The sequence below is a fragment of the Monodon monoceros genome, unplaced genomic scaffold (assembly GCF_005190385.1).
Source record: "Monodon monoceros isolate NGI ecotype Baffin Bay Population unplaced genomic scaffold, NGI_Narwhal_1 Super_Scaffold_6, whole genome shotgun sequence".
Taxonomy (NCBI): Eukaryota; Metazoa; Chordata; class Mammalia; order Artiodactyla; family Monodontidae; genus Monodon; species Monodon monoceros.
The window spans coordinates 78,967,391-78,986,652 of NW_021703783.1; the positions used below are offsets into that span (position 1 = coordinate 78,967,391).

Here is a 19,262-nt window from a genome sequence, read left to right on the forward strand (position 1 = left end):
AAGGCAATGATAATAAATGTGATATTTAGCATCTAAATCTAAGTTTAGTGAGGGTCATTTCTTGAATTAAATGAACTAGGTCAAATTCCCCTGAAAAGGAAGAGAAATTATTGAAGACATTTTTCTCCTGCACATATTGGGACATTGTGTGAAATGTTACCTATCCCTATGAACCTGTAAGTTTTAGCCTCATAAAGATGTAACAAGTTATACAACCTAATGAGGATTTTTCTACCCTCTGAACAGGATGGCAGGGGACAATTATTATACCAAAGAAAGGAAAGAAACTTCCAATCAGTTGCACAACTTAGCCCCTTTGGAGTGCCAATATCCTTATCCATAACACTAAAATATACATTCCCTTGGAACTGATAAAGGTTAAATAAAACAATTTGTATGAAAGTGTTCTACAAGCTGTAGTGGATATGTAAAGCTTAAATGCCATTTTACTGATGAGGATGATGATTATAATAAAATAATCCAAAGTAAGTTATGGTAAAGAAGGTTCGATATTAAACAAATCACTGCTCATTTAGACCAAAACAACCTTAAAAGACATATATGTTCTGCAAATTGGCTCAAAGTATTCGTTCATAGTATACACCTAAGTAGATAGTGAATGGCATTGATCTGATCCAAAGTTCCCCTCTCTTGGATTTTATGAGGCCCATTCAGAATAAGCCAGGTTGAGAACATCACCAATTCCATGTTCTGAGTCCATCTGTTGGCAAAAATGTAATGCAAACAGCTTTATAAGTGCTATTTTCAATGAAATATCACAGAACAGCTTGTCCCAATGATATTTCTAAAGCTTGCCTGCAAACCGCCTACTGGGAAATCCAACTGAAAGAGAAGGGGGAAGAGAAAGAAACCCATACAGAAAAGTGACAGGAATGGAAAAAAGAACAAAGGGTAAAGAGACCAGCCAGAGGAAAGTGAGCCCTGGAGGAAAATAAGGAGCAATGAGAGGTGCAATATTAAACACAGACAAAATTAGTCTGAAGCCATAAAGAACTGGAAAAAATACGTATATATAAACAACTGGGGTCGAAGGATAAAGAAGTGATCACAAACAATGAGGCATATCCAGAGGAATGAAGACAAAAGGAGAAGGAAACACCAGAAAACATGTAGCAGTTCAATAATTGGAGCAAAATTATTAAAATGTTGTAAGAGAAAAATGACGTGAAATAGCCATTTTTTGTAAGTGTAATTTGTTTTTTCATGTAATATACAAATTCGTTTTTCCAAAAGCTAATACAGATTTCAACGTCTATCATCAGCTCCAAGGGAAGGAAACATTCTCTTCCAAGTCCATTCTTTTAATCTGAAAGGCCATTTACTTATTATAAGATAGTCCAGGCATTGCAATATAAATGGTGCACATGCATGGATTCAAAATTGAAATATATTATAGTGCAGATGAGGTCATGCTGGACACTTACCTGGGGTCGAATGACTTTTACAATATTTTTGAGGGCAGTGTCAGGGGATGGAGGTGAGCAGTCAGGTGTTGGGCCTGTGGAGCTGTTTCTATGGTTACTAGTTCCTGGAGCAGTAATTGCTACCTCAGAGGCATTCTCTGTGAATAAAAATAGAACTGCCATGAACCTAATCACTCAGTTTACCTTTTAAGACTTGAAATTACTTTAGTAAACATGAACTGAGATTTCAACTTAAAACTGGTATTAATTACAAGATCATAATGAGGAATACACTCAGCAGTATATTTTAAAAATAGCGTTTATTGAACGCTTTGTTTTCTTTTAAAATGGTAAATACCTTCCCCTGTAGAAATGTTCCAAGAAGGAAGAGTATTATTATTTAATTCATAATGATAGACCATCCAGCATAATTGTTAAGACTGCCATTATACAAATGACTAAAACCTTAACTAAAAAAATATGTCTTTTATATGATTGGAGTAGTTTTTTTCCATAATATTTCAAATGAGTATTGATCTTTATTAAAAGGAGAAGTTTCATACCTCCCTGATTCATAAAACCCCAATTCAAGGCTTCTCAAAGCATTTTTCCCAGAAATCCCTCAAACTGTAAAAAAGCATCCCAGTGAATTAACCTTGATGAAAAAATATTGGTGCAAAATAGTTTTATAATGTAGACAAAAAAAAACCTATCACTCACAGATAAATATATCTTCCTATATGGTCAAAAATTAAGTGAATGAAATTTCAAAAACCCAAAGTAATCTTCCCTTATGTTCAGTATTGGGGGAGCAGAAATAAAGAAAATGATGACTTAAAAATCAGCAACATGTATAACATTTTCTTCCTGAATTTATATCAAAACAAAATAAGATCAAAGATGTAGTTTTAGAATGTTTAAAATACTGGGGAAAGGATGGAAAAGGTTCTGTAAATAACTCCTGCTAGCACACAGAAGTTATATTATTTTAACAACAATTTGGCAATCCTCTATGACTTTTTAGGAAAACTGTTGTAAGCTCAAATCTTCAAAAAATTTACTTCCTTGTTATGTTTTTAATTAGTCCCCAATAATTTTGTCCTAGACAGTTAGCTGAATTGACATAAAAGTGACTAAGACTGTGAATTCATTAGAGACCAGCAAGTTTCTCTGTTCCATGGCCATTGTCTACAATCCCAAGTGAAAAGCAATAATTTATTAAGGCACCTCTTGCTCATAAAAAGTGAGGGGATGAAACTTTACCCACCACATAAAAATATAATTTAGTCTCACTGAGGAATACAGACATAGGTTCATGAAACAAAAAATGCAAGTGTGATACATTGAATTAAATAGATAATTCATAAAATAAGTCTTAAAAGATTCCAGAGCTCACTCTTGATTCGGGTTTAACATATATGGTGGGGTCTGAATAAGCATCTCAAAAATAAGCCAGGTTCTGAAAGACGGTAGTTTGTGGGGGTGATCTTCTGAGTAGGCTAAGGTAGTATGAGTAACCACTGAAACAGAGACAAAACATCAGCCAGCAAGAATGACAAGATGCGTTCATTCTCTCTAATTTGTCCCCTCCTCCTTTCATTCATTCAGTCATACATGTAAAAACATTTATTTGGGGTCAATTATGTATTAGGTATTATGTTATGCTCAAAGGATAAATCGGGGGCTTCCCTGGTGGCGCAGTGGTTGAGAGTCCGCCTGCCGATGCAGGGGACGTGGGTTCATTCCCCAGCCTGGGAAGATCCCACATGCCGCAGAGTGGCTGGGCCCATGAGCCGTGGCCGCTGAGCCTGTGCGTCTGGAGCCTGTGCTCCGCAACGGGAGAGGCCACAACAGTGAGAGGCCCGCGTACCGCAAAAACAAACAAAACAAAACAAAACAACAACAACAAAAAAGGATAAATTGGAAAAGAATTTCTAGCCAGGGGTTAGGAGGTATGGAGGGATGAATAGGTGGAACACAGTGGATTTTTAGGGCAGTGAAACTATTCTCTCTGATACTATAACTATGGATATATGTCACTATACATTTGTCCCAACCCACAGAATGTACAGCACCAAGAGTGAACCTTAGTGTAAACTATGGACTTTGTATGATAATGATATGTCAATGTAGGTTCACTGGTTGCAACAAATGTACCACTCTGGAGGGGGATGTTGATAGTGGGGGAGGCCACGCCTGTGTGGCAGCAGGGAGTATATGAGGAATCTCTATACCTTCTGCTTGATTTTTCTGTAAACCTAAAACTGCTCTAAAAAATAAAGTCTAGTAAAATTTTTTAAAATCTCAGCTCTTGAGAAGTATGCAATCAAATGTGGCATCAGACATGCAAACAAATTATAATGCAATATAACTTGAGAGTTAATAACAGATAAATGAAGCATGGTGAAAAAGCAGGGGGAGAAGAAATCAGACTGGCTGGGAAGGAAGATGGTTGTGAAAAGCTGCAGTTTTCAGGCAAGAAAGCTGGGACAGAACACAAAACATGAGCGCATAGAGGTGGAAAGAGCATAGATAAAGCTGGTATTTTACATTAGGAAGAAGCTGGAGCTAAGTTTAGATAAGTAAAATAAGGTTTACTATTATGTTAAGTTTACGCTTAATTCTGTAGGCAATGCAAAATATTGAAGATATTTAAGCAGAGACTGGCATAGTAATGATAATAATAGTTAATGGTTATTGAGCATTTATTATGTTCAGGGAGCATGTTAAATTCCTTTTACTTACTGAAGCTCATTGAAATAGCCTTAAAATAATTCTTTGAAGTAGCTTCTATTATTACCATTCTCCTTTTACAGAAAAGGTAATCACAAAGTTATATTTCCAGTAAGTGGAAGACAAGAAATTCTAGATTGATGGCACATTGCCCTTCTGCTGGTTAGCATGCCATCGGTATGCAAAAGTGACTGGAAGGGGCAGAGCCTGAAGACTATTGCCATAGTCAAGGTATGGGCAGTCTCTACTTCTGAACAGAGTTAACGAACTCCACAAAAACAAAGTAGAACATGGAGACAATAAGAAAAAAATAATAAAAACAGAAAATGTCAACCATAAAAACATCCTAGGGTACCCTTGTGTGTACTATATGGTATAATACCTGGAAGCAAGGAGATCTGTTAAGACCAGTGACCCAGGATAGATCAGGGCATTTGCATTTGAGTTGGTGATAAGTGGTTGGATTCTGGATGTATCTTGAAGGTAGACTAATAGAATTTCTTGATGTGTTGGATACAGGGTAGAAGAGAAATAGAGAGGGCAGGCATGACTAAGATTTTTGGCCTGAGGAACTGAAAGGATGTAATTTTGATAAGCAGAAATAGGAAAGACTATTGGAGGAGCATATACTCCTTACCATATCACTTCAAATATTGCCTCTACCCCATTTTCTCTTTTCTCTCCTTTTGGACTCCAGTGAAATAATGTCAGACTTTATTCTACTTATCATTTATTCTCTCTTTTGTACTTTAATCGTTTTTCTCTCTGTATTGCATTCTGAATAGTTTCTTACACTCATTTTCCAGCTTACTGGTTCTTTCTTCAGCTGTGTCTAGTCTGCTATCAAACCATTTACTTACTTTCAGTTATGCTTTTCAGTTCTAAAATTTCTATTTGGTTCTTTTTCAAATACATTGATCACCATTTAGCATTTTCAATTCCCTAACAACATTTTCAGGCTTGCTTTTATTGATTAGAAACAGCAAGTGAAGTGGGTTTGTTTTTAATCTGTCTGATAATTCCAATATTTGAAGTCTTCATGAATCTGTTTCTGTGTCTCTGTTTCTCACTCATGGTATCCTATTCCATTGTCTGTTTCATCTTCAATTCTGTGCTACTTTTTACTCAACTTTTTGTTAGAATAAAATATATAACATTAAATATCGCTCTTTGTCTATTAGTAAATATTAATTCAAAAAAGCATCCAAACTCACATTCTAATACCAGACGCTGGAGTCTGTGGGAAACTTGCCTGTTCAATGTTAGACAATTCATTTAACTGCTCTGGATTTCAGTTTTTCTTTAAAAATGAGGATTAATAACTACATTCTAGGGTTTATGTGTGCATAAAAAGGTGAGAGAACACAAATGAAAAAGAACTAGCACATAATGACATAGTATGCAGTTAATAAATTTGAGTTTCCATTTTCCCTGTTAAACCAAATATTATCAGAATTAAATTAAAATATAGAAGAGGAAAGAAAATCTAGAGGGAAAAGCAAGAAAATAAATAGTAGCACTTTGTAGGTAATACATCTAGAGTAATGACTGTGAGTACTTGGGCAGGATTTGAGACCAGTATCTTAGCTATTAACACAAATTGGTAGGGACAGAATTGTAATTCCAGGAATAAGAGATGATCCCTTGAGGAATGATTCACTGCAAGGGCTGGCCCTGTTAAGTGATTTTGCATCAAAGCCAGAAAAAACTGCTGGGTAGTCCATGCAGACTATAAAGCAAAAGCTTCTTGAATGTTTCTTGTAAGTAATTTAATACATAGTACAAGACAGTGGGTAATCAAATGCTAAATTTAGAAAAGACTCTGTCTCCATCTTCTGAAGCCATGACATGCAGCATTACACTGATAATTTGATTTTATACTACCTTGCATTGTTCATTATCTCTTCCAGACTAGGTTATATTTTCACAGTGACTTATATTTCCTTTATTGTCTCCACAGCTCTTAGCTCAATGCAATCTTTTAAAAATACTAAGTGAAATAAAATGAATAAAACCTGTGTGTGTGTGTCAATGGCAACTGTCATAAATGTCCTTAATTACATGGAGAAAGGTGATCTAGCTTTTATAATTCCATGGTGCTTTTGGAGAAAATCCAAATGAGAAGCATATTCTAGAACATACATAAGAGTCTTAGGAAACTGATTTATTCCTAAAATATCCTTTATTATATTATTTATAAAAACCTACCAATTATCCAGTGGACTTTGCAAAATGACAGCCTATGTCCATGATGGTTTTACATGGTCAACCTGCATTTCACACCTGCAGCTACAGAACATTTCTGATGAAAAGGAAATGAGGTGTATAAAAACTGCTTAGAGAAAATTACTGAAGATACTTGCAATTTCAGATTGAAATGAGACATCTTCTTGTCACATTCCCTTTCTATGCATTAGATTATACATTATGACTGTCAGTTTTCTCTATGATAACAAGCCTAGGGAAAAAAAAACCCTTCTAGTTTACTAGAGCTTTTAGAAGAAAAGTATTCTATGAATACGAAATAATTCATATGCAATGTTACAGAGTAGAATTTTAACATCATTCAATAGCATGTACTGAACAATTCAAGTGTACCAGAAACCATGCTAGTTGCTCTGTAGCTGACAAACAGGACTGAGATTACTTCTGGCTGGAGATTCAGGAAAGGTGTCATGGAAGAGGTGGTGATTAAGGAGTTCTCTGACAGATTAGTGAAATTCAGACATGAAGAAATGAGTGCGAAGGACATTCCAAGAGTTGGAAGTAGGAGAAGCAAAAGGTAGAAAGATGGGAAAGAGGCACATTTGTGGAATAGGGAAGATCTCAGTTTGAAAAGAATATAATATTCATGGAGGTAATACTAAGAAATGGAGGAGACATATACAACAAATTTGGGCTCTGGAATTAAATAAATCAAACCTGAAATCCTGCCACATTTAACCTCAGTTTCCTCATCTGTGAAACAGTGCTTTTCTCTTGGTGTTTTTTTCTTTTCTTTTTTTTTTTTTTTTTTTGTGGTATGTGGGCCTCTCACTGTTGTGGCCTCTCCCGTTGCGGAGCACAGGCTCTGGACGCACAGGCTCAGCAGCCATGGCTCACGGGCCTAGCCGCTACACGGCATGTGGGATCTTCCCAGACTGGGGCACGAACCCGTGTCCCCTGCATCGGCAGGCGGACTCTCAACCACTGCGCCACCAGGGGAGCCCTCTCTTGGTGTTTTTGTAAGGGTAAATAAGATATGTGTGTATGTATGTGTGTATTTTAACATATTGCCTGGCGCATAGTAAGTGCTCAATTAAAGTAGCTATTGCTATTATTACCATATACATGTATAATAATAATAACTATAACTAGATAGATGGCTTAAGGTATTACTGTGGAAAGTTGAATATAGCACTAAATAACTGTCAAGTAAGTATTTAATAATTATTAGTCTAGCAAGTCATGAAGGATAATTTTTTAAAGTATTTATTTATTTGGCTGTGCTGGGTCTTAGTTGTGGCATGCGGGATCTGAGTTCCCCTACCAGGGATGGAACCCCGGCCCCCTGTATTGGGAGTGTGGAGCCTTAACCACTGAGCCACCAGGGGAGTCCCAAAGTATAATTTTTAATTGTTGGCCTTAAGTCAGAAATTGGCAAACTTTTTCTGCAGAGGTCCAGATTGTAAACATTTTAAGCTCTGCAGGCTAGGATGTTTCTTTCATAACTATTCAACCCTGCTGTTGCAGCACAAAGGCAGCCATTGACAATATGTAAGCAAAGGCAGCCATTGACAATATGTAAGCAAATGGGTATGGCTGTATTTTTTTTTACCTTTTTTTTTGGCCACGACACATAGCTTGCAGGATCTTAATTCCTTGACCAGGGATTGAACCCAGGCCCCTGGCAGTGAAACTGTAGAGTCCTAACCACTGGACCACCAGGGAATTCCCAGGTGTGGCTGTATTATTACAAGAAAATTTTATTTACAAAAACAAGCATAGGCTAGATTTCATTTGTAGTCTATAGGTTGTAGGCCCCTCTCATAAGTACTTCCCATGGAAATGGCCTTCCTTTTAGGGAGAAACCTAGAAGAATGCTATATTATAAATTTACTTTTCCATATTCATATTATACATGAACATTCTTCTCACTATGCAATTAAAAACTAAGGTTTCATTATGAAAGTAAAAATTCATTTAAGGTTTGTAAAACAAATAACATGATATCTAAAGCAAGGGCAATGCCCTGTGCACAATAAGTGTTCAAAAGATGCTCACTGAATGGATGAATAAATAAATGAATAAGACCAATTGAATCTTTTGATTCTAAAGTAACTTTTAGTAATGGTACATGACCATCATTTCTGGGAAAGAAAGAAAGAAAGAAAATCATAAGTAAAATAGCCCAAATATCTTCTCTTCATTATTTTCAGTGAGAAAGTACTTCCTATGTACCATTTGAGGAAGTTAATATTTAACAATTATTTAGGGGACTTCCCTGCAGTCCAGTGGTAAAGAACCCGCCTTACAATGCAGGGGACGCGGGTTCAATCCCTGGTCAGGGAACTAAGATCCCACATGCTGCGGGGCAACTAAGCCCGCGCACCGCAACTACAGAGCTCGCACGCCTCAACTAGAGCCCACGTGCCGCAAACTACAGAGCCCACATGCCCTGTAGCCTGCTTGCCACAACTAGAGAAGAGAAAACTCGCACGCCACAACTAGAGAGAAGCCCACGCACCACAACGAAGAGCCTATGTCGCAACGAAAGATCCCGCGTGCTGCAACTAAGATCCGACGCAGCCAAAATTAAATAAAATTTTAAAAATATGTATTTAACAATTATTTTAAAGAATTATTTAATACTCCAAATAGTTAATACATTTTACTTTATCCTAGTAATGGTTTCTTAAAAATTAGCAATTCTTTCAAATATGTTGAAAACTGAAACACTTGAACCTTCATGACTATCACCAACCCACTTTACATATTCAATAGTATTGATTAAGCAGATATTTTACCAGATAAAATGTGTGGTAGGCAGCTTCTAAGATGGTTCCGATTGATCCCTGCCTCATGGTAGTCATGCTTTTGTTAAATTCTCACCCCTAGACTATGTATTGAACTTGTTGACTAGCTTCTAACAAACAAATACAGAAAAACAATTGACCTTTGAACAACACTGGGGTTAGGGATGCTGACACCTATGCAATCGAAAATCCTAGTATAACTTTCCAGCTGGCCCTCGGTCTCTGCAGTTCCTCTGTATCTGAGGTTCTGCCAACCACAGATTCAACCAACTAGAGATTGTGTAGTCCCGTAGTACTTATTTATTGAAAAAGATCCAAGTATAACTGGACCCCCACAGTTCAAATCTGTGTTGCTCAAGGGTCAGCTGTGATGAGATGTCACTTCTAGGATTAGATTAGAAAGAGTCTGGCTTCTGTCTTATGTGTGTCCTCTCATGTTCTCACTTTCTCAGCTCTTTTGCACTAAGGAAAGCAAGTAATTGTACTGTGAACAGCCTTTTGGAGAGGCCCACATGGCACTGTGAGGGACTGAAGCCCTCAGTTTAACAGCCTGCTGGGAACTGAAACTTGTCCATAATTGCATGTATCAGCTTGATAGTGGATCCTTCAGACCGGTCAAGCCTTAAATGACGGCAGTTCTGGCCAACAGCTGACTGCAACCTCAGAGAGACCCTGTGCCAGAACCACCCAGCTAAGCCCCTCCTGGATTCCTGGCCCACAGAAACTGTGAGATTATAAATATTTGTTGTTTTCAGCCACAAGTTTTGGGGTAAGCTGCTATGCAGCAATAGATAACTAATACGTTAGGTGTTTGGCTTACATTTATAACATGGCCAACATGTTAGATGTTTAGGCTACAATGGTAAACAGACTCTCAGCCTCATTTTGAAGTTGTTGCCTACTTAATGGAAAATATAGAAGGGAAAATACAGAATCACAAAACTATGTCATTCATGCTACATATCAGGCATTATGGGAACACAGAAGAGTGAGCCACTAACTGAGTAAGGGGACCAGGGTAGGGAGTTAGTTTATGGGTAAGAAGAGAAGGTAAAGGAGAAATATTTAATCATAGCCTTGAAGAATGAGTGCCATCAAGCACTCAAGGAGGGAGAAGCATTCTAAACAAAGAACACAGAATATACAATGGGGCAGAAGTATGAAAGAGCATTATGCCTTTGGTGAAGTACAAATAGCTCAGCCTGGCTGGAACACAGTAGAATTTCACCATCCCTCTCCCAGGATGGTGCCAAGAATGACTATTCCTTGACCTTTACCAGCAAGATGAAATAGATCCCTGGGGCAATGCACAGTAAAGAAAATGAGAGGCAGAGGGAGGCCAGAGGAGATGGGTCCCCTCCTAAGGCTAACTTTTATGGATTGAATTGTAAGCAAATGAAGAAAGTAAAAAATTAAAGAAATAAAATATTTTATCTCACATTGGGCAATTCATGGATTCTTTTGTTTTACGAATATATTTGTGCTTTAATTCTCAGAGAGGTTTTTGTTTTCCAGGATCTACTGGCTTTGAGCCCCATTTTGGGCTTCAGGTTTTGGTCTTGACAACAAATTCTTTTTTCTGATTTTACTCTCATTGGTTGCCAGTATTCATCTCCTGTATCCTTCTGCTCATTCCAAACTGGTGTTCACAACAAGCTGACCAAGCCATACCCTAGCACTGTCCTGCCAGGCCAGAATCCCTCCTAAGCACCGACTCCCCATTAAGGGAAGTTAGAAAATGAACTTGCTAAAACCCCAGATGAAAGCATCATAGTAGCTGGAGGTGAAAATGAGATTTATTCTTCTGTACCACAGGCCTAAATTCCATGATTCTTTCACACTCGTAAAAGTGACTCTGCTATAGTCTGCACTGACTCATATCTATCATTTATTGAACTTCAATGTACTCTCTTTTATGCCTCAAAGCCTTAGCACATGTTTCCCAGTCTTGCTTTTCACCCCAAGCCTGCCATTTACCTTGGAACCTTCAGATTCCTTGTAGATGTTTAAGTAATCATCTAAGCCCAATAGTGTTCTGATTTGTACTCATGTGATCTTTGATTTAACTCTTTTCAGGTTCTCATACCTGAGGCTAAACCAGGTACTTCATTATGAACAGCAGTGGCTTCATTTGGGCATCTTAATCTCGAAGAACCCATTCCATAGATACAATATCTAATCATTTTCACTCTCTCATTTCCCTCACTCACACTAAACCTGTTGTTCAATCCCACTGCTATAAACTAATCCTTTTATACATCTAGTTTCATTCAATCTATCAACTCCTATATTTACTTTTTACATATTCAGCTTAAACATAATGATTCATCATTTAATAACTCTCTTACCAATAACTACATCCATTCCTCTTATTTTACCACACATTCTGAGTGAAACTCTAATCCTATTTGTGGTAGACACTTTAATATGCCCTTCATATCTGAAAGATTTATTCCCTTAGCTGATTGAAGTGTTGCTGGCAGACAGTCTTCACCTGTCAGCCCTCTTTGGGAACTGCATCAGCTGAAGAGACTTGCTTGACCCAAGGTCACGTGCGCTTCCAGGAGCAGCCTGCTTCTGATGTCTGATTAACAGAGGAGTATAAAGGCTGTGCCTAGTCACCAACTTGGGATGATTTTGAAGGACTATCCCAGTTTCAGATATCCCTAGGGAGTCTGTAGGTGCCTATGTAGAGAATTCATCGCAGGCTAACCTCTCCTTCTGCCCCATCTTGCTTCTTTCCCACATTCATTGTTTCCGAGAGCACTCTTAATTGATCTCCTGTATGACAATCTCCATCTCAAAGTCTACTTCCTGGTGAATTCAACCTCCATTGAACTCAGTCTAATTCTTCTCAGTGGTCCCTTTTGTAATTTTTTTCAACAATCAGGTACTAATCACTGAGAGAAAAAAACCAACTGCTATAAACTAATGTTATCAAACAATTTAATACGTTCTTAAAAATCATTTCATGTGGTAAGAAAAAAAAAAAACCACTCTAATAGAAAAAATAGACCCAAAACTACCAACACGTACTTAACAAAAGAGAAATACAAATAAATGTATGAACATTTTTCTCAAACTTTGCTCAAAATGTTGTATGAGTATATGGATGGCATATCATCTGGTTTTGCTTTAATAAATGTGAAAACAAAATATTTACATGGTTAAACATTCAAACAGTATAATATGGTATATGATGATAAGTGAGCCCAAGCCCATCCTAAGGTGCCACACCCCACTTCCATTTTTTGTGAGTTCTTGCAGGAATTCATATAAGGAGATTGAAAAAGCATATGCGTATCTGTGTGTAAGTGTATCATACATGTCATTTTCTTACACAAATGGAAGCATATGTACTATGATAGCAGTTTGCCTTGGTCTTATCCATGCTTCATTTTATGTCCCTACCCTACTTTCCCTCTTTCCTATCTTGCCTTCTAATTTTTGTTAGGAAGCTGGATTTTCTGTTTCCTCATTAATTGATCAGGTAATTGAGCTGAAATTAACATAAAACTTTCCTTTAGTTAGACTAAACAATGAGGACACCGATTGTGCCACGTAACAGGGAGTCTAGACCCAGGGTAGCTCCAGGTGCCAAACATCGGAGCTCTGGCTCCTCCTCTCTGTGGCTTTCTCAGCTCTGCCCTCCTCCATGGGATGCTTCATCCCCAAGCTGGGACCAAGATGACTGCAGCAGCTCCCAGTATCATATCAGATATGATAATATCAAAACGAAGAAGAGGGTCATCTCTTTCTTGTGTGTTTTTTAAAGACTCTTATTGGTCAGATTTATATCAAACATTGATATCTAACCCAATCACTAACAAGAGTTGGCTTAAACTAATGAACATCTGTTCCCTGGGAGGTGGGGTAGAGGGGACTCCTCTGCAAATGCATGGCCATGGAGAGCAGGGTATCTAGGATTCTGCTGGGAACAGAAAAAGGATAGAAGGATGGGGCAAGTCAAGGAATAAATGTTATGTAGGTAATCACGAGCATATACTAGACCATCTATGTTTTCTATACCTTCTACAATCAGGCAGGAGTGTAAATAAATACATACTGGCACATTCAAATTTATTCTTCATTACCTTCTCCTTTACTTCGAGCCCCTCCTCTCTTCTCTTTTTCTCTCTCATTTTTACAAGGCTTTTCATGATCTGCTCCCTCTTACCTCTCTAAGCTCCACACTTTTCCACATATTTTTTGACCCTGAATATCCTTCTGGCTTTCATTTGCCTCAGGTAAAGACGCATCCTCTCAAGGACTCCCTTGAAACACCTAGTGTGTGGCTGGGAGGGGAGAAGAGTGTAATGAAGAATAAATATGAAAGTATGAGGTAAGTGCCCCCCTATGTGGTCCCGCAGCACCCCGTGCACCTACCACATGCCATATCCTCTGTCTGTTCCCCTTTTACTGGACTGTGACTTCTTTCAAGGCAGACATAGTGTGTCTAATTTGTCTTTATGCCACTATCACTCATTACAGATGGATTCATTTTAAGAGGAGTCAGGACTCAATTTTTGAACAGTCAGTATTATGGACAAAACAGTATTTTTAAAATGTGTTCCATATCATTTACTTATTATCTATGATATACTTGTAAAGTACTGGCAAGAACAAATTTTCAAATATTCAGAATTTAGCAAAGAAGTTAAAAGGCCAATTAAAACAAACTTAAATTTAAGTGATTTAATCAATGCCTGTTGTATTCTATCAAATATTATTTGTAAAAAAGTTTGCATGGAGGGCTTCCCTGGTGGCGCAGTGGTTGAGAGTCCGCCTGCCGATGCAGGGGACGCGGGTTCATGTCCTGATCTGGGAGGAACCCACATGCCGCGGAGCGGCTGGGCCCGTGAGCCATGGCCGCTGGGCCTGCGCATCCAGAGCCTGTGCTCCGCAACGGGAGAGGCCACAACAGTGAGAGGCCCACGTGCCACACACACACACAAAAAAAAAAGTTTGCATGGAAAGCAGTGATTGTAATTTACTACATTACTTCTTTTACATGCCCACTGCAAGATGTGTGTTACATACTAATACGTGTGTGCATACAGGCATACATACGCTGTAGTTCTGAGAAGATATTTGTCATGTAAATTAAACATGTGCCGAGTATTTCATGGAATTAATGGTTTTTACTCAAAATGTCAGTAAATTCTGGGAAAACTGGATGGAAATCACCAACTACAAAAAGATAGTTTTGTTTGTAATCTACACTAGCCAGAAACCCATATTTACTTTGGTTATCTGGTATTTTGACGGAAGATGTGGCCACAAATTAGTCTTATTCTATTATTATCATCTGAACATATATTTCCTTTGATGTGCTATTATGCTCTTCAAATTATGTGGATGTCCATGATGACAGACTTCACATACTGTAAAAGAAATACATTGTATAGAATTATAATTTGTTTAGATATACTTTCGGAAAAGTTAGATTGCATTTCATACGCTTCTATAAATCAGATTGAAATGTCTCAGGATGCCCAGAAAGTAAAATGGGAACCAAAGTATTATTTAATCCTAACTCATCTTTCTCTTTTATACTCACAGCAGGAGTAAAATTTAACTGGAAGCAAAGATTTTCATCTTTCCTATTCTAGAGATAATTCCATGTTCACACTATTGTGTCGTTTCTTCCTCATTGAAGAGTCTCTCTATCCAGATGATAGGCTGCTTTCCTATACACATTTTTTTATGTAAACTTTCCAGATTCAATAAATTGTTCATATGTCCTCATAAAAACAGTGCTGCTTTTACTGCACATTAGCGAAAATTTTTGTTTGAAACTTGAGGACATTTTTTCTTGTTAACAAAATATTGCTTAAATACTAGCTACAAAGTCGTAACTATTTATGAGTGCAAAAGTATCTAATGATTGGAACTTTAAAAGCCCAAAGGGTCTTGCTTTTTAAAAAGAAAAACATTAGGTGACAAAAAAAGATCTCAGAGCTTCTGATGCACGTGTTGTAAATTGTATGTACATCTAAGGGGCCTCTTTCACAAGCAATCAGAAGTCCTTTTGTAATTATACTCAAAACCTATTTTCTAATTTGCAGAGTTATGATGAGGAATATTCCCAGTTCATACGCCGCTTGGCATCTCTGAACTGACCAATTAATGTGTCAGTATACACAGGTTAGTAATTGGTAGATATACAACAACATAACATATACACTCACACACACACACACTCACACACAACCATTAAAGTGTTTACTCTTCAGTGCACTACTAATGGGAAAGAAATATATTGATGTTACTCTTCCAAATATACTTAAAACTTCAAGATGTAATATAGGTTTTTCTATAGTCTGTGAAATCCCTGCTTTCCCTCAAAAAAAATCCCACCATTCTAGCAAAGTAGAGACAAACTTAATAGAAGAATGGACTAGGATGAAGTCCTTCTACTTTCACTGTTGCCACAATCCATTGTTAAGTTATATAGTGGTCCCTATAGTAAATGTCCTGAGAATTGACAGTGCAAAAACTTTCACATGGAATGAGAGTGCTACAGGACAAATTTTAATCCCATTAATTCAATGGATTGCACAGGCCTAACCATCACAGTAAATTATAATCTGACCTTAAAGAAAATATATCATGAGTTGAAACAAATTTATCTTTATCCCTGAAAAATCAGGGGCTTATTTTTAAAGAAATTTCTCCCTTCTTTCTTTATGAATCTATTCAAGAAATTATAAATCAATATTCCTTGTAAGTTTTCTAAAATAGGTATCTGAAGACTGCACTCCTGGTCTTTTACTCTGCTGGCTCCCAACACCTCAGCATGGTAGACAAGATTCGCCATAATTTATACTTGACCACTTCTCTCCTCCCTCATCTTTTCCCACTGCCCCTTACTCATCTTCTACTCCAGAAAAAGACACTGGTTCTCAGGATGCAACTACTCTTCCTCTGACAAGGTAGGTCCTTTTTCCCTTTGTATGACAATTCACTAAATATCCTGCCAGACCCAGCTCAAATGCTACCTTCTTAGTGAAGTCTTTTCTGGCTGTCAGTCAGTAACTCTCTGACAATTCCCGCATCATTTCCTCATATGTTTAAGATTAAGCTCATCATGTTATAATTATTCATGTACAAGGCTCCCCATAAAGACTGTGAGCTCCTTGAAGGGAAGAACGTTTCTCACTTTCTTTATACCCCCAAAACTAAGTACTGGGTGTTAGATGAATAAACAGGTGCAAGATACTATATCAACTGATTAGATACTTCAAAATAGTAAAGGAGTAAAATAATCCTCATTCCATACTTTGAGGGAAGAGGATTTCAAAAAGTATTTTAGGATTTTTAAAAAAAGGTTTCTAGATGCTGATAAATCACTGAGCGTAGTAACAATGATGTCATCAACAAGCTCCTCTACAACCAACTTTCTTATAACATTTATTAAAGTTTCTATATCAACTATGGTTACAATAAGATATATACTTGATTTTAACCAAGTAAAATTGTGCATGAAAAGAAAATCCTACAAGGCAGCACACCAAATGTTAATAACACTCATCTCCCGCTGGTAAGATTATGTTTTATTTTCAAAATATTTTTTCTACTTCTCAAATATTCTTCAGTGAGCATATATTACTTTTAACTATTTATGTTTGTTTCAGACATTGGATATTTTGAAAAAGCACTATAGATACATATAAAAATCTCACTTTTACCCTGTCATAAATCTATTCTACTGCTCCTCTCTCAAGAGTTGATCACCATCACAAAGTTGGTACACATTCTCCATCTGCGAATTTATACTTTTAGTAAAGAAAATATATCATGAGTTGAAACAAATATATATTCATTATATATTGGACATATTGTGTTTTATATTTACAGAAATATATTATGTGTAAAATTCTGAATCTTGCTTTTTTTCACTTAACATTGTTTCCAAGATACATCCAAATAAATGTTTGTAAACCTAGTATTTTCATTTTAATTGAAGCATAATACTCCATTTTACTAAAATTTACACAGTGATTCTCTTCCTTATGGACATTTTATTTTTTCCCAAATTTTTGTTCCTACAAACAATGTTGCAATGAACATCCTTCAGATTCTTAGCGTTTTGTTTTAAAGAACTAATCCTGGAAGGAAGTAGAATTGCTAGATAGGAGAATATGTGCATTTCAAAATTCTTAAAATATTATTAAATTGTCTTTGAATATGGAGTACCAATTTATAATCCTATTAGCTGTGTACAAGACTTCTTATTTTTCTATGTCTTTACAATACTTCATGTCATCAGAACTTTTGTGTCATTCTGGTGACTGTATATAAATTGGTATCTCACAGTGGTCTTAAATTTCTCTGTTACTGGGGTTAACTATGTTTACTGGCCTTTCAGAATCCATCTTCAGTTAATTGCCTTTGTCAGCTGTTTCAATGTTTTTGTTTGTTCTTTGTCTTTTCTGTCTATTTATTATCTTGTAGTACTAACCCCTTCTCAGTGTTATACACTGCAATCATTTCTCCCGGTGTGTGGCTTTTTAAACACATTTTGTGGTATCTTACACTAACCATGAATTTTATTTTTAATTTTAATGTAGTTGATTTTATCAGTCTTTTTCTAATGTGACTTTCTGTCCTAAGAAATCCTTCCCTATACTAAAATGATCATATGAATTATCTCCCTTAATTTGTTAAGCTGAGGAAATGTACTGAAAGATTTTCTGATGTCTGAAAGATCCTTGAGGTAGTAAGGTAAATTCTGCTTAGTCATGACGTACTTTTTAATAAATTGCTGGATTCAATGTTGTAATATTTTGCTTAGAATCTATGCATCTATTTTCATACTAGAGATTAATTCATACATATTTTTCTTATACACTCCTTGTCCAGTTATGTATCCAAGTCATGCAAGCACAAAATTGGCCGTTCACCTCTTTGTGAATTTTCTTAAACAGTTTGTACAGCCTTGATATTATCCGTTCATTAAGGTATGGTATAACTATCCTATCAAACGATCTTTTTTTTTTTAACATCTTTATTGGAGTATAACTACTTTACAATGGTGTGTTAGTTTCTGCTGTATCACAAAGTGAATCAGCTATATGTATACATATATCCCATATCCCCTCCCCCTTGCAAATCCCTCCCACCCTCCCAAATCCACCCCTCTAGGTGGTCACAGAGCACTGAGCTGATCTCCCTGTGCTATGCGGCTGCTTCCCACTAGCTATTTTACATTTGGTAGTGTATATATGTCCATGCCACTCCTCACTTCGTCCCAGCTTACCCTTCCCCATCCCCATGTCCTCAAGTCCATTCTCTACGTCTGTGTCTTTATTCCTGTCCTGCCCTAGGTTCTTCAGAACCTTTTTTTTTTTTTAGATTCCATATATGTGTTAACATACCGTATTTGTTTTTCTCTTTCTGACTTACTTCACTCTGTATGACAGACTCTAGGTCCATCCACCTCACTACAAATAACACAATTTTGTTTCTTTCTATGGCTGAGTAGTATTCCATTCTATATAGGTGCCACATCTTCTTTATCCATTCATCTGTGATTGCTTCCATGTAGGTTTCTTCCATGTCCTGGCTATTGTAAATAGTGTTGCAATGAACACTGTGGTACATGACTTTTTGAATTATGGTTTTCTCCAGGTATACGCCCAGAAGTGGGATTGCTGGGTCGTACAGTAGTTCTACTTTTAGTTTTTTAAGGAACCTTCATACTGTTCTGAACAGTGGCTGTATCAGTTTACATTCCCACCAACAATGAAAGAGGGTTACATTTTCTCCACACCCTCTCCAGAATTTATTGTTTGTAGAATTTTTGAAGATGGCCATTCTGACCAGTGTGCGGTGATAACACATTGTAGATTTGATTTGCATTTCTCTAATGATTAGTGATGTTGAGCATCCTTTCATGTGTTTGTTGGCAATATGTATATCTTCTTTGGAGAAATGTCTACTTAGGTCTTCTGCCCATTTTTGGATTGGGTTGTTTTTTGATGTTGAGCTGCATGAGCTGCTTGTCTATTTTGGAGATTAATTCTTTGTCCGTTGTTTCGCTTGCAACTATTTTCTCCCATTCTGAGGGTTGTCTTTTTGTCTTGTT

At 37.0% G+C, this 19,262-nt stretch overlaps 1 protein-coding gene across 7 annotated transcripts in view; it reads right to left on the bottom strand.

The window, feature by feature from the left end:
* Positions 1–19,262, bottom strand: part of ANKS1B (ankyrin repeat and sterile alpha motif domain containing 1B) — a 1,184,309-nt gene that overhangs the window by 693,222 nt on the left and 471,825 nt on the right. For all 7 annotated transcript variants that reach the window (XM_029204271.1, XM_029204270.1, XM_029204269.1 and 4 more), the window contains one exon: positions 1,446–1,582. In XM_029204271.1, the coding sequence (XP_029060104.1) occupies positions 1,446–1,582 (137 nt within the window). The remainder of the gene's footprint in view (positions 1–1,445; positions 1,583–19,262) is intronic.